We start from the raw sequence: 16,457 nt of genomic DNA, 5'->3' as shown, positions 1-16,457 counted from the left end.
AAGTGTTTGCCCTTGATAGGACTGATCTGGTGAGATTCCATAGCTGAGGACACAAACACGGTGTCAGCAGGAAGAGAGGTGACAGTTCTGGTCCCATGGCCAGCAGTTTCCAGGAGAAGCATCCCAGATCCCTGAGGCACATGTCAGCCCGGGTAGGAATCATCTAACGTCAGTTTTCTTGGAATTCCTTGGAATTCACTGTAGGCTGCTGTCTGACTCCCAATGGAGTGTGGAAGATGACTCAGAGGAAACCTGCAACTTTCTAAGAATTAAAGCCAAGAGAGCAGCATTGATTTGCCTCTTCTCAGAAGAGATGACATTACTGAAATCCTAAATCATCCATCTGCTCTGTGCTTCACCTCATTCACAGAATTTATTATTGCGTGAATCCTCTTGGAAACTGCGTGGTGAAGGTGAAGTACCACTGAAATTGTGGTACACAAGTGGCAAAATTAGATTTGAAACAGAAATCATAGGTTTTGTCTTGTAGAGTCCTAAAAATCCACCTGTGCAATGCGAGGTGGCGATTTGACCCTATTCAAAGACAAGTTTTCAGGATTAGGGTTGCTAAGAGGTACCTGATGCAGAGACAAACTGCTTTTCCCAGAAGGAATGAGAAGTTCTTGGAAATGTCAACAGATGGCTCATTCCAGACATTGCAGGCACTAGCCTTTGGAGGAGCTCTGGTGTGAGACAGGTACCTGCCCTCCTCACAGATGATCCAGAAGAATGGGAAAAACTAAGGATATGAGCCAGTTTCTGACACTGTTTCCCAGGGACAAGCTCTGCAGCAAATCCCTGATGTCATTTATTCAAAAAAATCTGGGGCAGGAATTACCACATTGAAAAGAAACAAAAAGAAAAAATCCAAATCTGATTTAGGGGTAGCAACAAAATTAAAAAGGTCAGTACATCAGAGTTTATTCCTTGAAGCCAAGGCAATGAGGATCATTCCATGGGGAATACAGGAACAGGACTGAGCTCAGAGCCATGTGCTCCCATACTTCTGGCTGTCTCTGAGGTGCCACATGTCCAGAAGTGCCTCACAGAGCTGTCACCTCCACCACAGTGTCCCCAGGGCCGTGGCTCCCCTCATCACTCCTGGCTTTCTCCTCAAACACCCTCCGCAGAGCGACTCTGACCGAGCGCTGGAAGCGGCGCCGCCGGCAGCTCCCCACCAGCACGTAAATCACCGGGTTGAGGGAGCAGTTCAGCAGTGCCAGGAAAAAGAGGGGTCTTCTGGGAATAAATCACCGGAATCAGGGAGATTGATGAAAACCTCCACGCAGAAAGGGATGCCAAAGGCAAAGAACAGCAGGATGTTGAGCATGATGGCCACAAAGAGCTTCCCTGGCTGCCGCCTCCGGGAGCCGCAGCGCAGCTTGAGGAACAGGATCAGGTTGGAAACCAACATCATGAGGGAAAAAACCACACAAATGGCGAGGGCTACACCTGCAACCGCGGTCCCAGAGTCTTCACTGTAGGTGGAGGTGAGGTAGAGGGAGGAAACAAAAGCCCCAGCGAGGGCCCAGAGGGCCCCGCTGACGACGGCCGAGAGGTGCCGGGGCCGGTGGCAGCGGTACCAGATGGGGCAGAGGACGGAGATGCAGCGCTCCACACTCAGGGCTGCCAGCAGCCCCAGGCTGCTCAGGTCAAACACGTGGCACGGGAATCCAAGGACAAACACAAAACGCTGATAGTGAAGAATAAAAGGAAACAAAGATATGCAAAATGCTGCTAAGGACAGAAAAGCCAACAGAAGCAGGAGAAACAGGAGGAGCAGGGAGAAGTCTGCAACAGCCAGATTTAGGATGTAGACAGTGAAAGGGCTCTGCTTTGTGTGGAAGCCCAGGAACCACAAGACCACCCCATTCCCTGCCAGCCCACAGAGGGAGATCCCCAGGCACACCCCTGCAAAGGCAATCAGGCTGGAGGGAATGCTGGAGCATTCAGATCTGATATATTCCTCCCAGTCCAGAAATCCATAAAGTGTATTGTTCACGGTGAGGTTTGTTGTGCTGTTCTCCTCCATGGTGAATGATCCTGCTCCCGGCAGCTGCCTTCTCCCTTTCCCACCACCTCCTAGGGGAATCAGAGGGAAATAAGGGACATCAGCACTCCCAGCATTTCCCAACTGTCCACACAGCCCCACGCCAGCCCCAGGAGAATCCCCACTCCTGCAGTGCCCAGGACTGGCTCCCAGCCCTCCAGCCCTGACTCTAGACAGGAATGTCCCACCAGGCCATCCCTGGACTCCTACCTCCAGCAGCAACAGCACTGACACAGCAGCACCAGGAGAAAGGGTTTGGAGATGGCTGCTGGAACCACTGGCTGTGCTTTAGTCTTGTGCCTCGTGCCTGGGTGCAGCCCTCGGCCCAGTGATCACATCCCATGGTCAGAGCTCCCCTCACAATCTCCCCACATCAGTGACAGCTTCCCCTCACATGTACCAGGGACACAGATCTTATCAGGAAGAGGTGGCCATGTCACTGCCTTCCTCTGCCACCCTCCAATGTCATCCCACCATGCAAGGGGCTTCTGCCTTTCACTGCGTGTGCCAGATGGTCCATCCATCAACGCAGAAGGGGATATAAATCATTCCCAGGGATGGAGGATGGCCGAGGGGTGAGAGAGGTGAGCCAGAGACCTTCAGGAGTGAGAAATCACTGGTGTGCAGACATGCCACAGCACGAGTTGCTCAGTGTCTCTAGTGACATGTAACTCGTGCTCAAAGACTTCTTCCACCTTCCTTCCGGGAGAAACTTCCAGGAGTTGCACCTTCTTCCATCTCCCTCTCATGGATGGATGCTGAGCCTAAGTTCTCTCCTTGTTTCAAGTCTTCCTCTAGCTCCAAATCCTGAAGCTCCAGGCTGGACCCCCTGGAGAGCACATGGACCTTGTGCATTAACACATCCATCAGTTCTGGGGATGACAAGCACAGGATACAACTCCAAAGGAGATGGAAAACACATGAAAGAGGGGCAGAAGATAAATGCCAGTCCCTGTGCTGTGAAAGGATGAGGTTGTGTGGCAGGAACTTGGAGATAAGAGCGCTTTGGCAGCACCATGTACCCCACAAACATAATCTCTGAGGAGACACATGCCCTGCAGGGGTGATGAGGCTGATGATTGGGATTAGACAGGATGGGATTAGAGGCTGTGGGCAAAGCCCTCGTGCAGTCCCATGTCTGGGCACTGGTGATTTCCACAGCAGCTGGAAACAAGGACAGTGCTCATCCCGATGGGTGCTGCTCAGGGGCTCCATTGGCATCTAATGAGGTCTGGAATTTCTGAGGGATTCAGAAAACCCAGTAATAGCTGAACAGATCATAGTGGAGTACCCCTTCCATGGACAGGATCTGCCCTCACCAGAGGAGGGTTTTGACCCAGGATTTCCAGCACCTGAAGGGACATAATATTATCTGTGCTATCCTCTTATTTTCATTGCTTTAGATCCAGTAAATTATTAACATTCAAAAGGCTGAGTGCCTGCATTAATGGGATCATAACAGATGAGCAGCTCCTCATGAAGAACTGGGGGGAGGAGAGGAAGGCAGTGACATGGCCACCTCTTCCTAATAAGATCTGTGTCCCTGGACATGTGAGGGGAAGCTGTCACTGATGTGGGGAGATTGTGAGGGGAGTTCTGACCATGGGATGTGATCTCTGGACCAAGGGCTGCACCCAGGCACGAGGCACAAGACTAAAGCACAGCCAGTGGTTCCAGCAGCCATCTCCAAACCCTTTCTCCTGGTGCTGCTGTGTCAGTGCTGTTGCTGCTGGAGGTAGGAGTCCAGGGATGGCCTGGTGAGACATTCCTGTCTAGAGTCAGGGCTGGAGGGCTGGGAGCCAGTCCTGGGCACTGGAGGAGTGGGGGTTCTTCCTGGGGCTGACGTGGGGCTGTGTGGACAGTTGGGAAATGCTGGGAGTGCTGATGTCCCTTATTTCCCTCTGATTCCCCTAGGAGGTGGTGGGAAAGGGAGAAGGCAGCTGCCGGGAGCAGGATCATTCACCATGGAGGAGAACAGCACAACAAACCTCACCGTGAACAATACACTTTATGGATTTCTGGACTGGGAGGAATATATCAGATCTGAATGCTCCAGCATTCCCTCCAGCCTGATTGCCTTTGCAGGGGTGTGCCTGGGGATCTCCCTCTGTGGGCTGGCAGGGAATGGGGTAGTCTTGTGGTTCCTGGGCTTCCACACAAAGCAGAGCCCTTTCACTGTCTACATCCTAAATCTGGCTGTTGCAGACTTCTCCCTGCTCCTCCTGTTTCTCCTGCTTCTGTTGGCTTTTCTGTCCTTAGCAGCATTTTGCACATCTTTGTTTCATCTTGCTCTGCTCTACATAGATTTTGTGTTTGTGGTGGAACTCCTGTGCCACGTGTTTGACCTGAGCAGCCTGGGGCTGCTGGCAGCCCTGAGTGTGGAGCGCTGCATCTCCGTCCTCTGCCCCATCTGGTACCGCTGCCACCGGCCCCGGCACCTCTCGGCCGTCGTCAGCGGGGCCCTCTGGGCCCTCGCTGGGGCTTTTGTTTCCTCCCTCTACCTCACCTCCACCTACAGTGAAGACTCTGGGACCGCGGTTGCAGGTGTAGTCTTTGTGATTTCCCTGATTTTTTCCCTCATGATGTTGGTTTCCAACCTGATCCTGTTCCTCAAGCTGCGCTGCGGCTCCCGGAGGCGGCAGCCAGGGAAGCTCTTTGTGGCCATCGTGCTCAACATCCTGCTGTTCTTTGCCTTTGGCATCCCTTTCTGCGTGGAGGTTTTCATCAATCTCCCTGATTCCGGTGATTTATTCCCAGAAGACCCCTCTTTTTTCCTGGCACTGCTGAACTGCTCCCTCAACCCGGTGATTTACGTGCTGGTGGGGAGCTGCCGGCGGCGCCGCTTCCAGCGCTCGGTCAGAGTCGCTCTGCGGAGGGTGTTTGAGGAGAAAGCCAGGAGTGATGAGGGGAGCCACGGCCCTGGGGACACTGTGGTGGAGGTGACAGCTCTGTGAGGCACTTCTGGACATGTGGCACCTCAGAGACAGCCAGAAGTATGGAGACAAGGGCACTACAAGCAGCGTAGCCAGCTCAGTCCAGTTCCCCATGGAATTTATTCCCCATGGAATATTTATTCCTCATGGAATGACCCTCACTGCCCCATCCATAGGGAATAAACTCTGTTGATGAAGCATAGTCTGCAAAAATGGGCAGAGCAAGGGGTGTTGGCTTGGTGATGTGGGATTGGGGTGTAAGGGGGTAAGAGATGGGTGAAAATTACAGTTTGGGGAAAAGGGAGAGGAAAAGGAGAGAAAGGGGAAAGGGAGAAAGGGGGAGAGAGAGAGAAAAAAAAAGGAAAAAAATACAACAAAGTAAAAAAGGAAACTAAGCAAGAGAATGAATGGGAAAGAAACAGAAAAAATAAGAAAGTATGGGAAAAAGTAAAAAATAAAGATTGAGAATGACAAAGGATTTGCTTGGACAGGACAGATGAAGAAGGATATCTCTGGTGTGCTAAATCCCCGTAAATATTTGGGTCAGTCACACAGGGGCTGGTCCTGCTCCCTCTGGAATCATTGGAGGAAAAGTTATTCACCTAAGCAGCAGTGTTATACCAAAAACCATCTGGAATTAGCTGTTATAAAACAAACTTGGCTTTTCTGTTCTCTTTCAGTAGACACTGACTGGAAGGTTCTTCCTGTGCCTTAAATTTAAAAAATCATTTATCTGAGTTTACATTCTGTGTGTTTTTATCAGCTGATAAATCAGATAGCAACAACAACAACTTTAAACACATTTTTTATCCCTTTAGGGGGAAAAAACCAACAAAAAAGAGAATTCTGGTCTTTTTAACAATACAAAAATGTTTTGTTTGTCCCAATGATAAAAAAATTTGAGATATCAAAAAGATAACATTTTGAACATGAATTTGTGAGGTTTTTCAAAGAAAATTACCCACATTGACTTTTCTAATAATGTTGGTTGAAAGAATAAATGTTAGGTAGTCTGATAGCACAAATAATCCCATTTTGCCCCTCAAAGGATTTGGTTTAGAGAATAATTTGTTGAAAATCACGGTATTTATTTACCTTGCTCTGTTTCCTGTATTTTTCCCACTATCCTTAGATTTATTTCTAATGGTAAAGGAGATTTATAAGCCATGGATTCTGATATGTCCTTTTAAAGGAAGAAATTACAACCCAATGCATGCTGTAGATAAATACAGAGACTCTGCCAAGGGCTGGAGGAAATTAAAATAACATGCAACAATATAATAATATAAAATACTAATCCCCAGTCACATATTTCTTTGAAATACAGGACAAGTGAAGATGAAACTCAGTGAAGAAAATTTTTAAACAAGTTGGAAGGAGTTGGATCCCTCTTCTGCTCTGTGGTGTGGAAGCATCCCTGGTTCAGAGAAGAAATGGACTTGGTGGATGTGAATCTTTTCAGTTCTTGAAATGCTCACTTTAGGAAGCCCAGAATGGCTCTGTGAGCCACAAAAGGTTGTGTGTGTGCTCTGACAGGGGATGGGAATTCTAAGTTAAGAGGGATAGATGGATTCTCCTTCAGGAATTTTATGTCTGCTTCCAACAGGAGGATTGTTGGTACTGATCTCATTTTCAGAGATGTGAGTGAAAAGCAACACAGAATTTATGAGTTTATGAATGACAAGGATTTATCCTGAGCAGGGTTGAAATTCAGACATCAAGACATTTCAGCCTTATCAAATTAATATTATTTAGTAATCACTGGAAAGAAACAGGAACTTTTAATATGTCCTAAATACAGGTCAGGTAAATTCTGTGGTCCAGGTGCTTATGTGCCATATGGGGCACTTAAAATAATGACCCAAAGGGGGTCTTAAAATAACGACGACTTAAAATTATGACCTAAAATATCTACAAAGAGGGTACTGAGGGTCAGGTGAGCTGAACCTTCCCCAGTACCTCACAGTTCTTCAGTTCTGCCAAGACATTCCAATCAGGAAATTAGGAGGACATGGTTATCGTGTCCCGTGTTTCCCGCTCGTCTCTGTCGTCCGCTGAGTCTTGGAAGGCCCTCTGGAATGCCAGCCTGAGGGTGAGCCGGAATTTCCGATCCCTGTAGCTTCCCACCAGGAAGTAAATGATAGGGTTGAGGGTGCTGTTGACGCAGGACAGCACAAAGCCAATCTCTGGGGAATACAGGAACTTGAGGCCCAGGAAGTCCAGGAGGATGAGGACACTGAGGGGCACAGCGAAAATGAGGAAGAAGAGGATGGTGAGCATGATGACGGTGAAGAGCCGGCCCGTTTGGAAGGGCTGGGAGCTGCACTTGACCCGCAGGAAGAGGGTGAGGCTGAAGAACAGCATGAGGGGCGCGCAGACAACGAAATCCAAGGCTCCGATGGCGATGAGCAGGTGCTGGCAGGCCCTGGGAGAGGGACGAACGGTGCACAGGACATATCCCAGAGTGTTCAGGAGCAGGGACAGCACCCAGAGCAGGCCGGACACCACGGCAGACAGGTGCTTCGGGCGGTGTGTCCGGCACCAGATGGGGGACAGCACGGACAGGCAGCGCTCAATGCTGATGGCCGTCAGCAGGTACAGGCCTGTGCCGTACATGAAGAGATCCAGGAAGAGGAATATCCCAAACTGCACCCCCACGTTGAACTGCATCAGGTACTGCACGGTCTCCACGGCGATGCACAGCAGGTACCCAAAGTCGGCGGCCGCCAGGTTCAGGATGTAGACGGTGAAGTGGTTCCTGCGGATGCGGAAACCCAGGTACCACAGGACCAGGCCGTTCCCCACCATCCCACAGGCAGCACTCAGCAGGCAGAAGCTCTCCATGAACTTGAGGACAGCGTAGGATGGCTCGGGTTGTCCCACAGCCCCGCTCTGGTTGGTCCCAGGAGCATGGATGGCTGTGGTTGGAAGAATCATTGGTGTCGTTGAGGGTCTCATAATGGGTGATTTGGGCCTGGGAGCAGAGAGGGGAGAGGTGGTAACTCCAGGGTGACTTTTCTAGCGGGATTCCTTGGTTTGTTCCAAGGCTTTGTAGCTAGAATTTGACTTCATGGATTCTCAAAATAATTTGATTTGGAAGGGACCAAGAGCCTGGAGTAACAGGACAAAGGGTAAAGGCTTCACACTGACAGAAGGTGGGTTTAGATGGGATACTGGGAATAAATTCTTCCCTGGGAGGATGGTGCAGCTCTGGCACAGGTTGCCCAGAGAAACTATGGCTGCCCCATCTGTGGAGGTGTCCAAAGCCAGGCTGGAGCAAACTGGGATAGTGGAAGGTGTCTCTGCCCATTGCAGGGGGTTGGAACTGGATGATCTTTAAGGTCCCTTCCAGCCCAAACCACTCTGGAATTCTGTGATTCCATGAGAACAATTCGTAGTTTTTTATATTAATGAGTGATTTCTGTTTTAATAAAGTGCCATTTGATGTGGTTCTCCTTGGTCCCATGTACAGTAACAAATAAACATTTTGGTTTGGCAGAGCCCTCAACTTCTCCCTCAGAAACTACAAGAACCACATGTAGGAAACCACAGATTATCTCGTCCTCACAGGACATGGGAGCTGTGGCTCTGATAACTTTTCCATGCCACTCCATGAGTTAAGTCATTATTTCCTTCCCCATGGTACTGAGATCTGATTGAGAATCTTGGGGGTGAAAAAAATGGGTTTAACACCTTTTTATGGTCTGATGAGAACAAATGCAGTGGCTCTTCTTCTGTCTCCCAACCAGCTGTTAATTTGGACATGGAAGGCAGAGAAGTTAAAAAGAGGATGGGAACAAAAAATGGGGTTTTCTGGGAAGATGTGAATCACTGAACCATGTAGCCAGCATGAATCCTCTGTTCTCTCTTTGTGGTGCAGCAGCACACATAGAGACAGACTTCCAAAAGCACCCAGAACGTGACAGACTGAATCACTGCTGTTCCATCCCAGCACCCCAGGCACACTGACCTCATGGACAGGGGGAAAAGAAGGGTGTGGTGCAGGAAATTTCAAGGCCAAGTTGGATCGGGCTTGGAGCCACCTGCGCTAGTGGAAGGTGTCCCTGCCCATGGCAAGGGGTGGGACTGGATGGGCTTTAAGGTCCCTTGCAGCCCAAATTATTTGAGGATTCTATGATTTCCTTGATTGAAACCAGGGAACTTCTGGCACTGCAGAGCTGGATGATCCCATCCTCAGCTCTTACAGCACCTTGAGCACTTCTAGCATGAACACTGTGGAAAGCAACCCTGTGGCTGTTCCTCCCTCACAGCCTGCTCCAGGGGTGGCCACAAATGATCACTTTTTTGCAGAAATTAACAGAAACAGCCTCAAGTTCTGTGCAGCTTTTCTGCTGCGAGAACAGAGGAAGGCACGGTGGTTAAGTAGCTTCCTGGCTTCTGTGCAACCAAACTTCCACTCGATCTGAAGGGAGTGTGAATATTTGAGTGTCATCCAAGTTCTGTCTCAGCCCACTGCAGCTTCCACAGGTGCATCTCTCTCCACTGGGGATTCAAGGGATGGCAGGTGATAATTAAATGGCTCTGTGCCATTGATCATGTCATGGAATCATAGAATGGTTTGGGCTGGGAGGGATCTTAAACCTCACCTTGTTCCAACCTCCTGCCAGAGCCAAGGACACCTTCCACAGAACAGGTTGCTCCAAATCCCTGCCAACCTGGCCTTGGACACTTGCAGGAATAAGGCAGCCACAGCTCCTCTGGGCAACCTGTGCCTCACCACCCTCACAGAGAAGAATTTCCTCCCAAGATCTAATTCAAATCCACCATCTTCCAGTTTAAAACAATTCCCCCTTGTCCTGTCACTCCAGGCCCTTCTCCAAAGTCCCTCTCCAGCTGTCTTGGAGCACCTTTAGGCATTGGAAGCTGCTGTATGTGCATAAAGACTGCCAGGAACAGAAGTGGCTGCAATGGGTAAATGACAAAACATCAATAGCTTTGCCTTCTGCTGTAATAGAAGTGATGAAATCCTTCTCTTACTTCTGTAGACCGTGGAGAAGAACACTGCAAAAGTCACTCATAATTCTCATTTATTTATCATAGTCCCTTGGAAGGACTGAATTCCTGTTTCCAAGATACATTCAAGATGTGATCCCACTTCCTTATGTAACTAATAAGTGAAAACTCTCCTCAAACAGCAGCAGCCTGAGTCCAGGTGATCTTTTTCTCCCTTGAGATTAAACATCCTCCATGTGATTTGCCTGCAAATCCTGCCTGTAGTTCCTGAGGCAGAGCAACTCTGACCCCACAAAGGTGTCTCAGACTATGGACAGAAAGTTCTGCTGTTGTAATGCCAGGTCTCTGAGTAATGACTTTTTATATTACAGAGGTGCATTTAGAGCAGTTCAAGAGCACTTGTACAGGGACAAGACTCCCTGGAATGAAGCTTTCCTTATATTGAAAATTATTATCATCAATTCCTGACCTACAGCAAATTTCTGTCCAGAAAAGGAAGTAAATTTTTGATCTTTTTTTCCTCCACTGTTTTTGTTTCTCCTCCTTTCCCCAAAGCCTGACAACCCATCAGAGTGCAACGTCAAAGACCCACCTCAGATTTTCTCACCTTTTTTGCGTTCCTGGGAATTTCAGTGCCTGTGCCCGGCAATGTTGTCCCCTGGATGGTGTGACATAGGGTGCAGCTCGAGTCCTTGTGTCATCCTGCAGTGCTGGGCTGGGCAGTCACTGTTTAAAAAGCCATGGTGTTTTCAGCATGACCCTCCAGGCAGCCAATCACTCATGGGGGAAATACCTCCCCTGTGCGGGTATGATCACTCAGATTTGAACCACTTCCCCCTCCCCTCTTTGCAGTGTCACGGAAACATTATTTTTTACTACTTCTCCCTTCTTCAGCCATTCTTGCAAGAACTGTCCATACAGACTTTGCACCGGTGTTGTGTCCTACTCAAGGCCCTGAGATGCTCTGGTTTCACAGCCCCTGAAGATGAGATTTTAGTGCCATTCAGGTAGAGAAATTTTAAGTTCTCTCCCATAACATCTTTGCTGGAGATTTCACAACCTCCCTCAGCACTTCTCATTCCCTCCTGTCCCTGCCCAGTTGTCACACACCCACCACCACAGTGGGTCCTCCTCTGACCCACAGCCTCTCCCAGCACAGTTCAGCACCTTATGGGATCTGTACTGCTTCATCCAACCTTGCACCCAAGCTTTCCACCTCAGCAGTTCCAGATGCCCAAACCCTGCTTGTGCTGCCCTAAGCATGGAGCTCTGGGGTCAGGAGCTCTTTCAGTGTATCTTCACACCCCAGAGGCTTTCAGCACAGCCCTTCAACACCTCAGCCACTTCAGATCTCACAAAATCCCTCCAGCCCCATGCCTTTCACTTCCAGTTTCACAACTTCCCCCTGACAAGAGCTTCAGGTTCTTCCTCACCTTGTGTCTCCTAAGCAGACAGAACCCACCACCATCCACCCACAACATCCCAGTCCTGTCCATGCACACTCCATGTCCCTGAGCCACCCCGATCCAAAGGTGTGGGAACAGAGAAAACACCTTTCTCCTTTCCTGACATCCTTACAGGGAACCATTTTGTCCCTTAGTTGCTTGGGCCAGGGAAGTAAAGGGACAGGAGTGTGACACCACCCAAATTGCTGCCATGTGTGTCAGTTGGCACAGGAATGGGCAGATCCAGCCCAAATTTGCTTAGCAGGTCAGAAATGCATTTGTACATCTTCAGCTTGTGTTGTCATCTGTTCTTCCTCTTCCTTTCCCAAAGATTGTAAGACAGTTTTTACTTTCTTACCCAATCCTATTTCCTGTAGTGGTTTTGGCACCCCTCATTAACCTGGCCAGGACTCCAGGCTATGGCACAAAATGATACCTAAATTAAAAGACTATTTTTATCCAGAGCACTATTTAATCTCCTCATTAATTTGAGGTTTTCCATTTTCTCTGTATGGATTGCTGGCATTCCATGTTGGGAGACATTCAAAATGCCTTTGTTGTTATTGGACCATTCTGAATTTCAGTAAATGCCAGCAAAACAGAGGGAGGGGCGGTGGATGAAACTATTTATTGATGCACCTAAATCTCAAGCTGAAAATACACAGTACACTTCAGAGCAGTGATGAATTGGAGTTCCAGTAATACACAAATTCATCAAATTCTGGTATGGTTTGGGTTGGCAGGGACTTTAAAGCTCATCCTGTTGCACCCCCAGCCATGGGCAAGGGACACCTTCCACTATCCCAGACTGCTCCAAACTGTCCTGGAACACTTCCAGGGATGGGGCAGCCACAGCTTCTCTGGGCAACCTGTGCCAGGGCCTCAGCACTCTCACAAGGAAGAATTTATTCCCAATATCCCATCTAAACCCACCTTCTGTCATTTAAAGCCATTTCCTCTTACTGATTAGGTGACTAGATCCATTTCTTTCCAGAGGAAAGCCTGGAGTGGCTCAACTCAGCTGACTTGCACAGATGTACAAGAGCTGACTTCCTCCCCTCCCTTAGTTTCCCAATTTGTAAAATAAGGATTTTTTTTAAACTTACTCTACTTCACTAACCTTTGCTGAAACATTGCAAGTTCTTGCAAAAAGCCTCATTCCCTGGGCTACCAGTGATGAAATTTAATGGAAAATAGGGACTTGGAGGGTCATCAAGAAGTGACCCAAGCCACCCTCTGTCTCTCTTCTACTTACTAGTAGAAAGATTTTTTTTTTCATGAGGGCTTGTGGAATTTTTTGGGATACACAATGATTTCAAAATCCTTGCAATTTTATTGTTACTCACAGTGCCATAAAGCCTAAGCTGTGGATCTAAGGTTTGGGAAACACACAAAGCATGGATTCATGTCAGAGTCTGGGAATGTTAACTTGACCAGGCACACCACATGCTTGCCCAGTTTAATATTCAGCTAATCTATTGGTTGCTATTTCCAAGAATCATGGAATTGTTAAGGTTGGAGAAGCCCTCCAGGGTCATCGAGTCCAACCATTCTCCAGCAGCGCCACCACTAATGTATGTCCCCAAGTGCCACATCCACAGGTTTTAAATCCCTCCAGACAGATGATGACTGCACCGCTGCTCTTGGTAAATTGTGCCAGGGCTGCACCACCATGTGAGTGAAGAAATTTTTCCTAAAATCCAATCTAAACTTCCCCTGGAAGGACGGGATTAATTTCTTCTCCTTCCCACCCCTGAGCATTCACATCTCCCTCCTCCAGCCCCAAGAGCCCTTGAGCTGGGAGATTTCCTTGGAGAGAGTGGAGTAGGTCTGTGTAAACAGGGAATTAACCCCTGGAGGAGGGAGATTTCCTTGGAGAGGTTTAAGGAAAGTTACTTAAACAGGTTTTTTCTCTCTTGCTGAGCTCTGTGTACGCCCTTCAGTGCCCATGCTCCCTCCAAGCAGCTCTAACATGGGCAGGAAAAGCCAGGATACACTTGGTGATAAAGGAAAGCAAGGAATTAAATGAGGTGAGATTAAAATGGCACCTCCTAAACAAGTGTTGGAAGCTTTTCAGAAGCTGTTCTATGTTCTCTAAAGCCTCTACCAGGAAAGGGAGATGTTGGGGACATAAAATCTTAAAGCACTTACAGAAAAATTAGATCTCCAAGCACAGAGAAGGTAAATTTTCCAGGATCTTTTCCCTTTCCTCTTTTCTTTCCTTTTCCTGATTTCCTTTCCTCTTTTTCCCCCCTGCCCTTCCTCTTGACAAAGGTGAAAATACAAAAAGAAATTTCCCCTGAAATTGTCAACCATCTCTGGCTCTTTTTGGCTGTAACCATGTGCAGAACTGGTTTTGCAGTCCCAAATCAGGTTATTGAGTTCTTCTTCAATTAACCACCTGAGATTTTAGGAGAAAACCCTTGCAATAAGAGGATGGCGCAATTCCTTATTTTTTTTTTTTTAATTATAACAGTCCACATTGTATTTATTTCATATTCCAACTGATTGCACTATATCATGTACCTCTGGTCAGTGACTGAAAAGTTAATTTTAGAGGTAAGATCTCCCTTTTATCCCCTTTCTTGAGTATGTTTTACCTCCTGTCAGTAAAACTGCAAGCACAGGAGAAGTCACAAACTTTCCCAACTTCCTCTTAGGCTTCACTTTTTTGAGTTCGAGAGCAATTTTGGTTTTTCTACATTTCAGCATTTCCTGTGGGTGCTTGATCAGCTTTTTGCCTCTACAGGATTTTCTGATCTTGCTGTATTTTAAAATCATAAAATAGGAGCCTGGATCAGAGGGATCCAATCCCAAAGGGATCCAGTGGGTAGCATCCCCTGCCCATGGGAGTGGGGTTGGAACTAGATTGTCTCTAAGGTCCCTTCCAACCCAAACGATTCCAGGAGTCTATGATTCTATGGCTGTGTCTCATATAAGGCAAATTAAATATGTAGAGGGGGCAGAACAATGAAAAAACAAACAAAAACCAAAACAAATTTTAAAAGCACTTGATAAACCTAATTCTAATCCTATGCATTTCTTAGAGAGAAGGCACTTCTGATAAAGAATTAATTTTTAAGAAAGAAAAACCTGATGAATCATTTAGTCTTTATCTTTCCACATTTCCAGGCTCTGCACTGCACATTGCCCACTAGATTGGCAGAGAAAACTCCAGCACCATGAAGGAATTAATCCTTCTGGGCCTCTCAGAGAACCAAGGGGTGCAGAAAATGTATTTTGTGGTGTTCCTGCTTTTCTACACGCTCACAGTGGCAGGAAATCTGACAGTTCCCACTGTGACGAGCAGCCGGCGCCTGAACTCCCCCATGTACTTCTTCCTCTGCCACCTTTCCTTTGTAGGTGTTTGCTACTCTGTCACAGCTCCCCAAATGATTTCTGGCTTCCTGGTGGAAAATAACACCATCTCCTTTGCAGGTTGCATGGGGCAGCTCTTTGAGCTTCATTTTTTTTTGGCTGCACAGAGGTTTTCATCCTGACAGCCATGGCCTATGACCGCTGAGTGGCTGTCTGCCAGTCCCTGTGCTACCCCGTCGCCTCGGTGGCCTCATGGTGGGGGTCTCCTGGGCAGGGGGCTTCCTGCATTCTACCCTCCAGACCCTTCCCACCACCCTGTTCCCTTTCTGTGGCCCCCACAAAGTCGCCCACTTCTTCTGTGATGTCCACCCCTGCTCCCCCTGGCCTGCGCTGACACACACACCAAGGGCCTGGCTGCAATGGCCAACAGTGGGGTCATATCTCTGAGCTGCTTCCCATCCTGGTCATGTCCTGCATGGGCATCCTGGTTTCCCTGAGGGGCCAGACGCTGGCGAGGTGGCACAAGGCCCTGTCCATGCGCAGGTCCCACATCACTGCAGTGATCCTGTGCCTTGGGCCCAGCACATTTGTTTACATCTGCCCGTCTGGCGGCCTGTCCGAGGACAGAAGCATGGCCGTGTTCTACATGCTCATCACACCCATGTTCAACCCCCTCATCTACACCCTCCAGGATGGGGAGGTGAAGGGAGCCATGAGGAAATTGTGCAGGAGGAAAGTGGGAAGTGGAAATGGGAAGGGGGAGGGCTGTGGTCATGTTCCCAAGGATTGGAGAAAATCAAGCAGGTTTTGCTGTAATTTCTTCTGTGACAATGCTCCAGAATGGACCTTTCAAAGAACAGCTGCCTGTTGGCCTAATCCTGCAGTAATTAGGAAGGCACTAGAAGTTCTTTTTATGGTGGAAAAGACATTGGGAACTCTGGCATTCCCCTCCTATTCCTTGTCAGTGAGCACAGGCCCACACCAAGGCCTCCTGAGCAGCTGCAACATCAGTGCTTAAATACAGTTAAAAATACTGAAAATATTGTCCAGGTGGAGCACCCCATAGGAAACAAAAAAACAAAAAAAACCCTGATATTAGGAGCTAGCAGGGTGGTTTGCGGATGAAGGAACAGGAGGGGAAACTTCTCCCCTTCCTCTCCCACTTCAGCAAATCCGTTCTGCCCTGTTCCAGGTCAGGCTGGATGAGGCCTGGAGCAACCTGGTCTGGTGAAAGGTGTCCTTGCCCATGGCAGGGGGTTGGAATGAAATGTCTATAAGGTACCTTCCAATCCAGACAGCTATTCTGCAATTCCATAATTCTCCTATTATTCTACCTACTTCACCCATCTCTGCTCAGGACAGCAGTAAATAAAATATATCTATTTTTAAATGCTTTGGAGGTGAGCAACAGTGGGGGTTTTTAGAGGTCTCATTTCTGAGTGCTGAGCAAACATTCATCCATAGGTGTCATTGGAAACAGTGTCAGACTCCTCTACACTTTGCAATGAATTCTTACAAGAATTTCATACTTGAGCTCAAAAGTTGCTTCTTTGCTTTACTGTGTCAGTAAAAATACCTGGTGAGCAAGGAAGGCTCACCACAAATCTTTGTGCATTTTTTGAAATGATTTCCTGAGTTACTTCTTGTTTTAAAGTTGTAAGTCAGGTGTCTAAGGGATAAGATCAGTGATATTTTTGCTTTGTGCTGTCAACATGTAAGTTAGTGAGAAATGAGCTT

The 16,457-nt window shown here is 48.0% G+C and overlaps 3 protein-coding genes and 1 pseudogene across 3 annotated transcripts; 2 read left to right on the top strand and 2 right to left on the bottom strand.

Annotated features, from left to right (window-relative positions):
- Positions 1-1,043: 1,043 nt before the first annotated feature.
- Positions 1,044-2,032, bottom strand: LOC115903981 (mas-related G-protein coupled receptor member H-like). Its single transcript, XM_030948980.1, is given in 3 exon segments — positions 1,044-1,234; positions 1,237-1,646; positions 1,686-2,032. Coding segments are annotated over 3 exon segments (948 nt in total).
- Positions 2,033-4,014: 1,982 nt separating this feature from the next.
- On the top strand, positions 4,015-5,004 carry LOC115903980 (mas-related G-protein coupled receptor member H-like). Its single transcript, XM_030948979.1, has one exon. The coding sequence runs from the start codon at positions 4,015-4,017 to the stop codon at positions 5,002-5,004; it is 990 nt and encodes a 329-aa protein (XP_030804839.1).
- Positions 5,005-6,984: 1,980 nt separating this feature from the next.
- On the bottom strand, positions 6,985-7,941 carry LOC115904614 (proto-oncogene Mas-like). Its single transcript, XM_030950133.1, has one exon. It carries the CDS (start codon positions 7,939-7,941, stop codon positions 6,985-6,987), a length of 957 nt encoding a protein of 318 aa, XP_030805993.1.
- A 5,981-nt stretch (positions 7,942-13,922) lies between these two features.
- LOC115903979 lies at positions 13,923-15,926 on the top strand (annotated as a pseudogene).
- Positions 15,927-16,457: the final 531 nt, after the last annotated feature.

The sequence above is a fragment of the Camarhynchus parvulus genome, chromosome 5 (assembly GCF_901933205.1).
Source record: "Camarhynchus parvulus chromosome 5, STF_HiC, whole genome shotgun sequence".
NCBI classification, from domain to species: Eukaryota; Metazoa; Chordata; class Aves; order Passeriformes; family Thraupidae; genus Camarhynchus; species Camarhynchus parvulus.
Note: the sequence above shows the minus strand (reverse complement) of the source record. Positions and strands in the feature narration are given on the sequence as shown.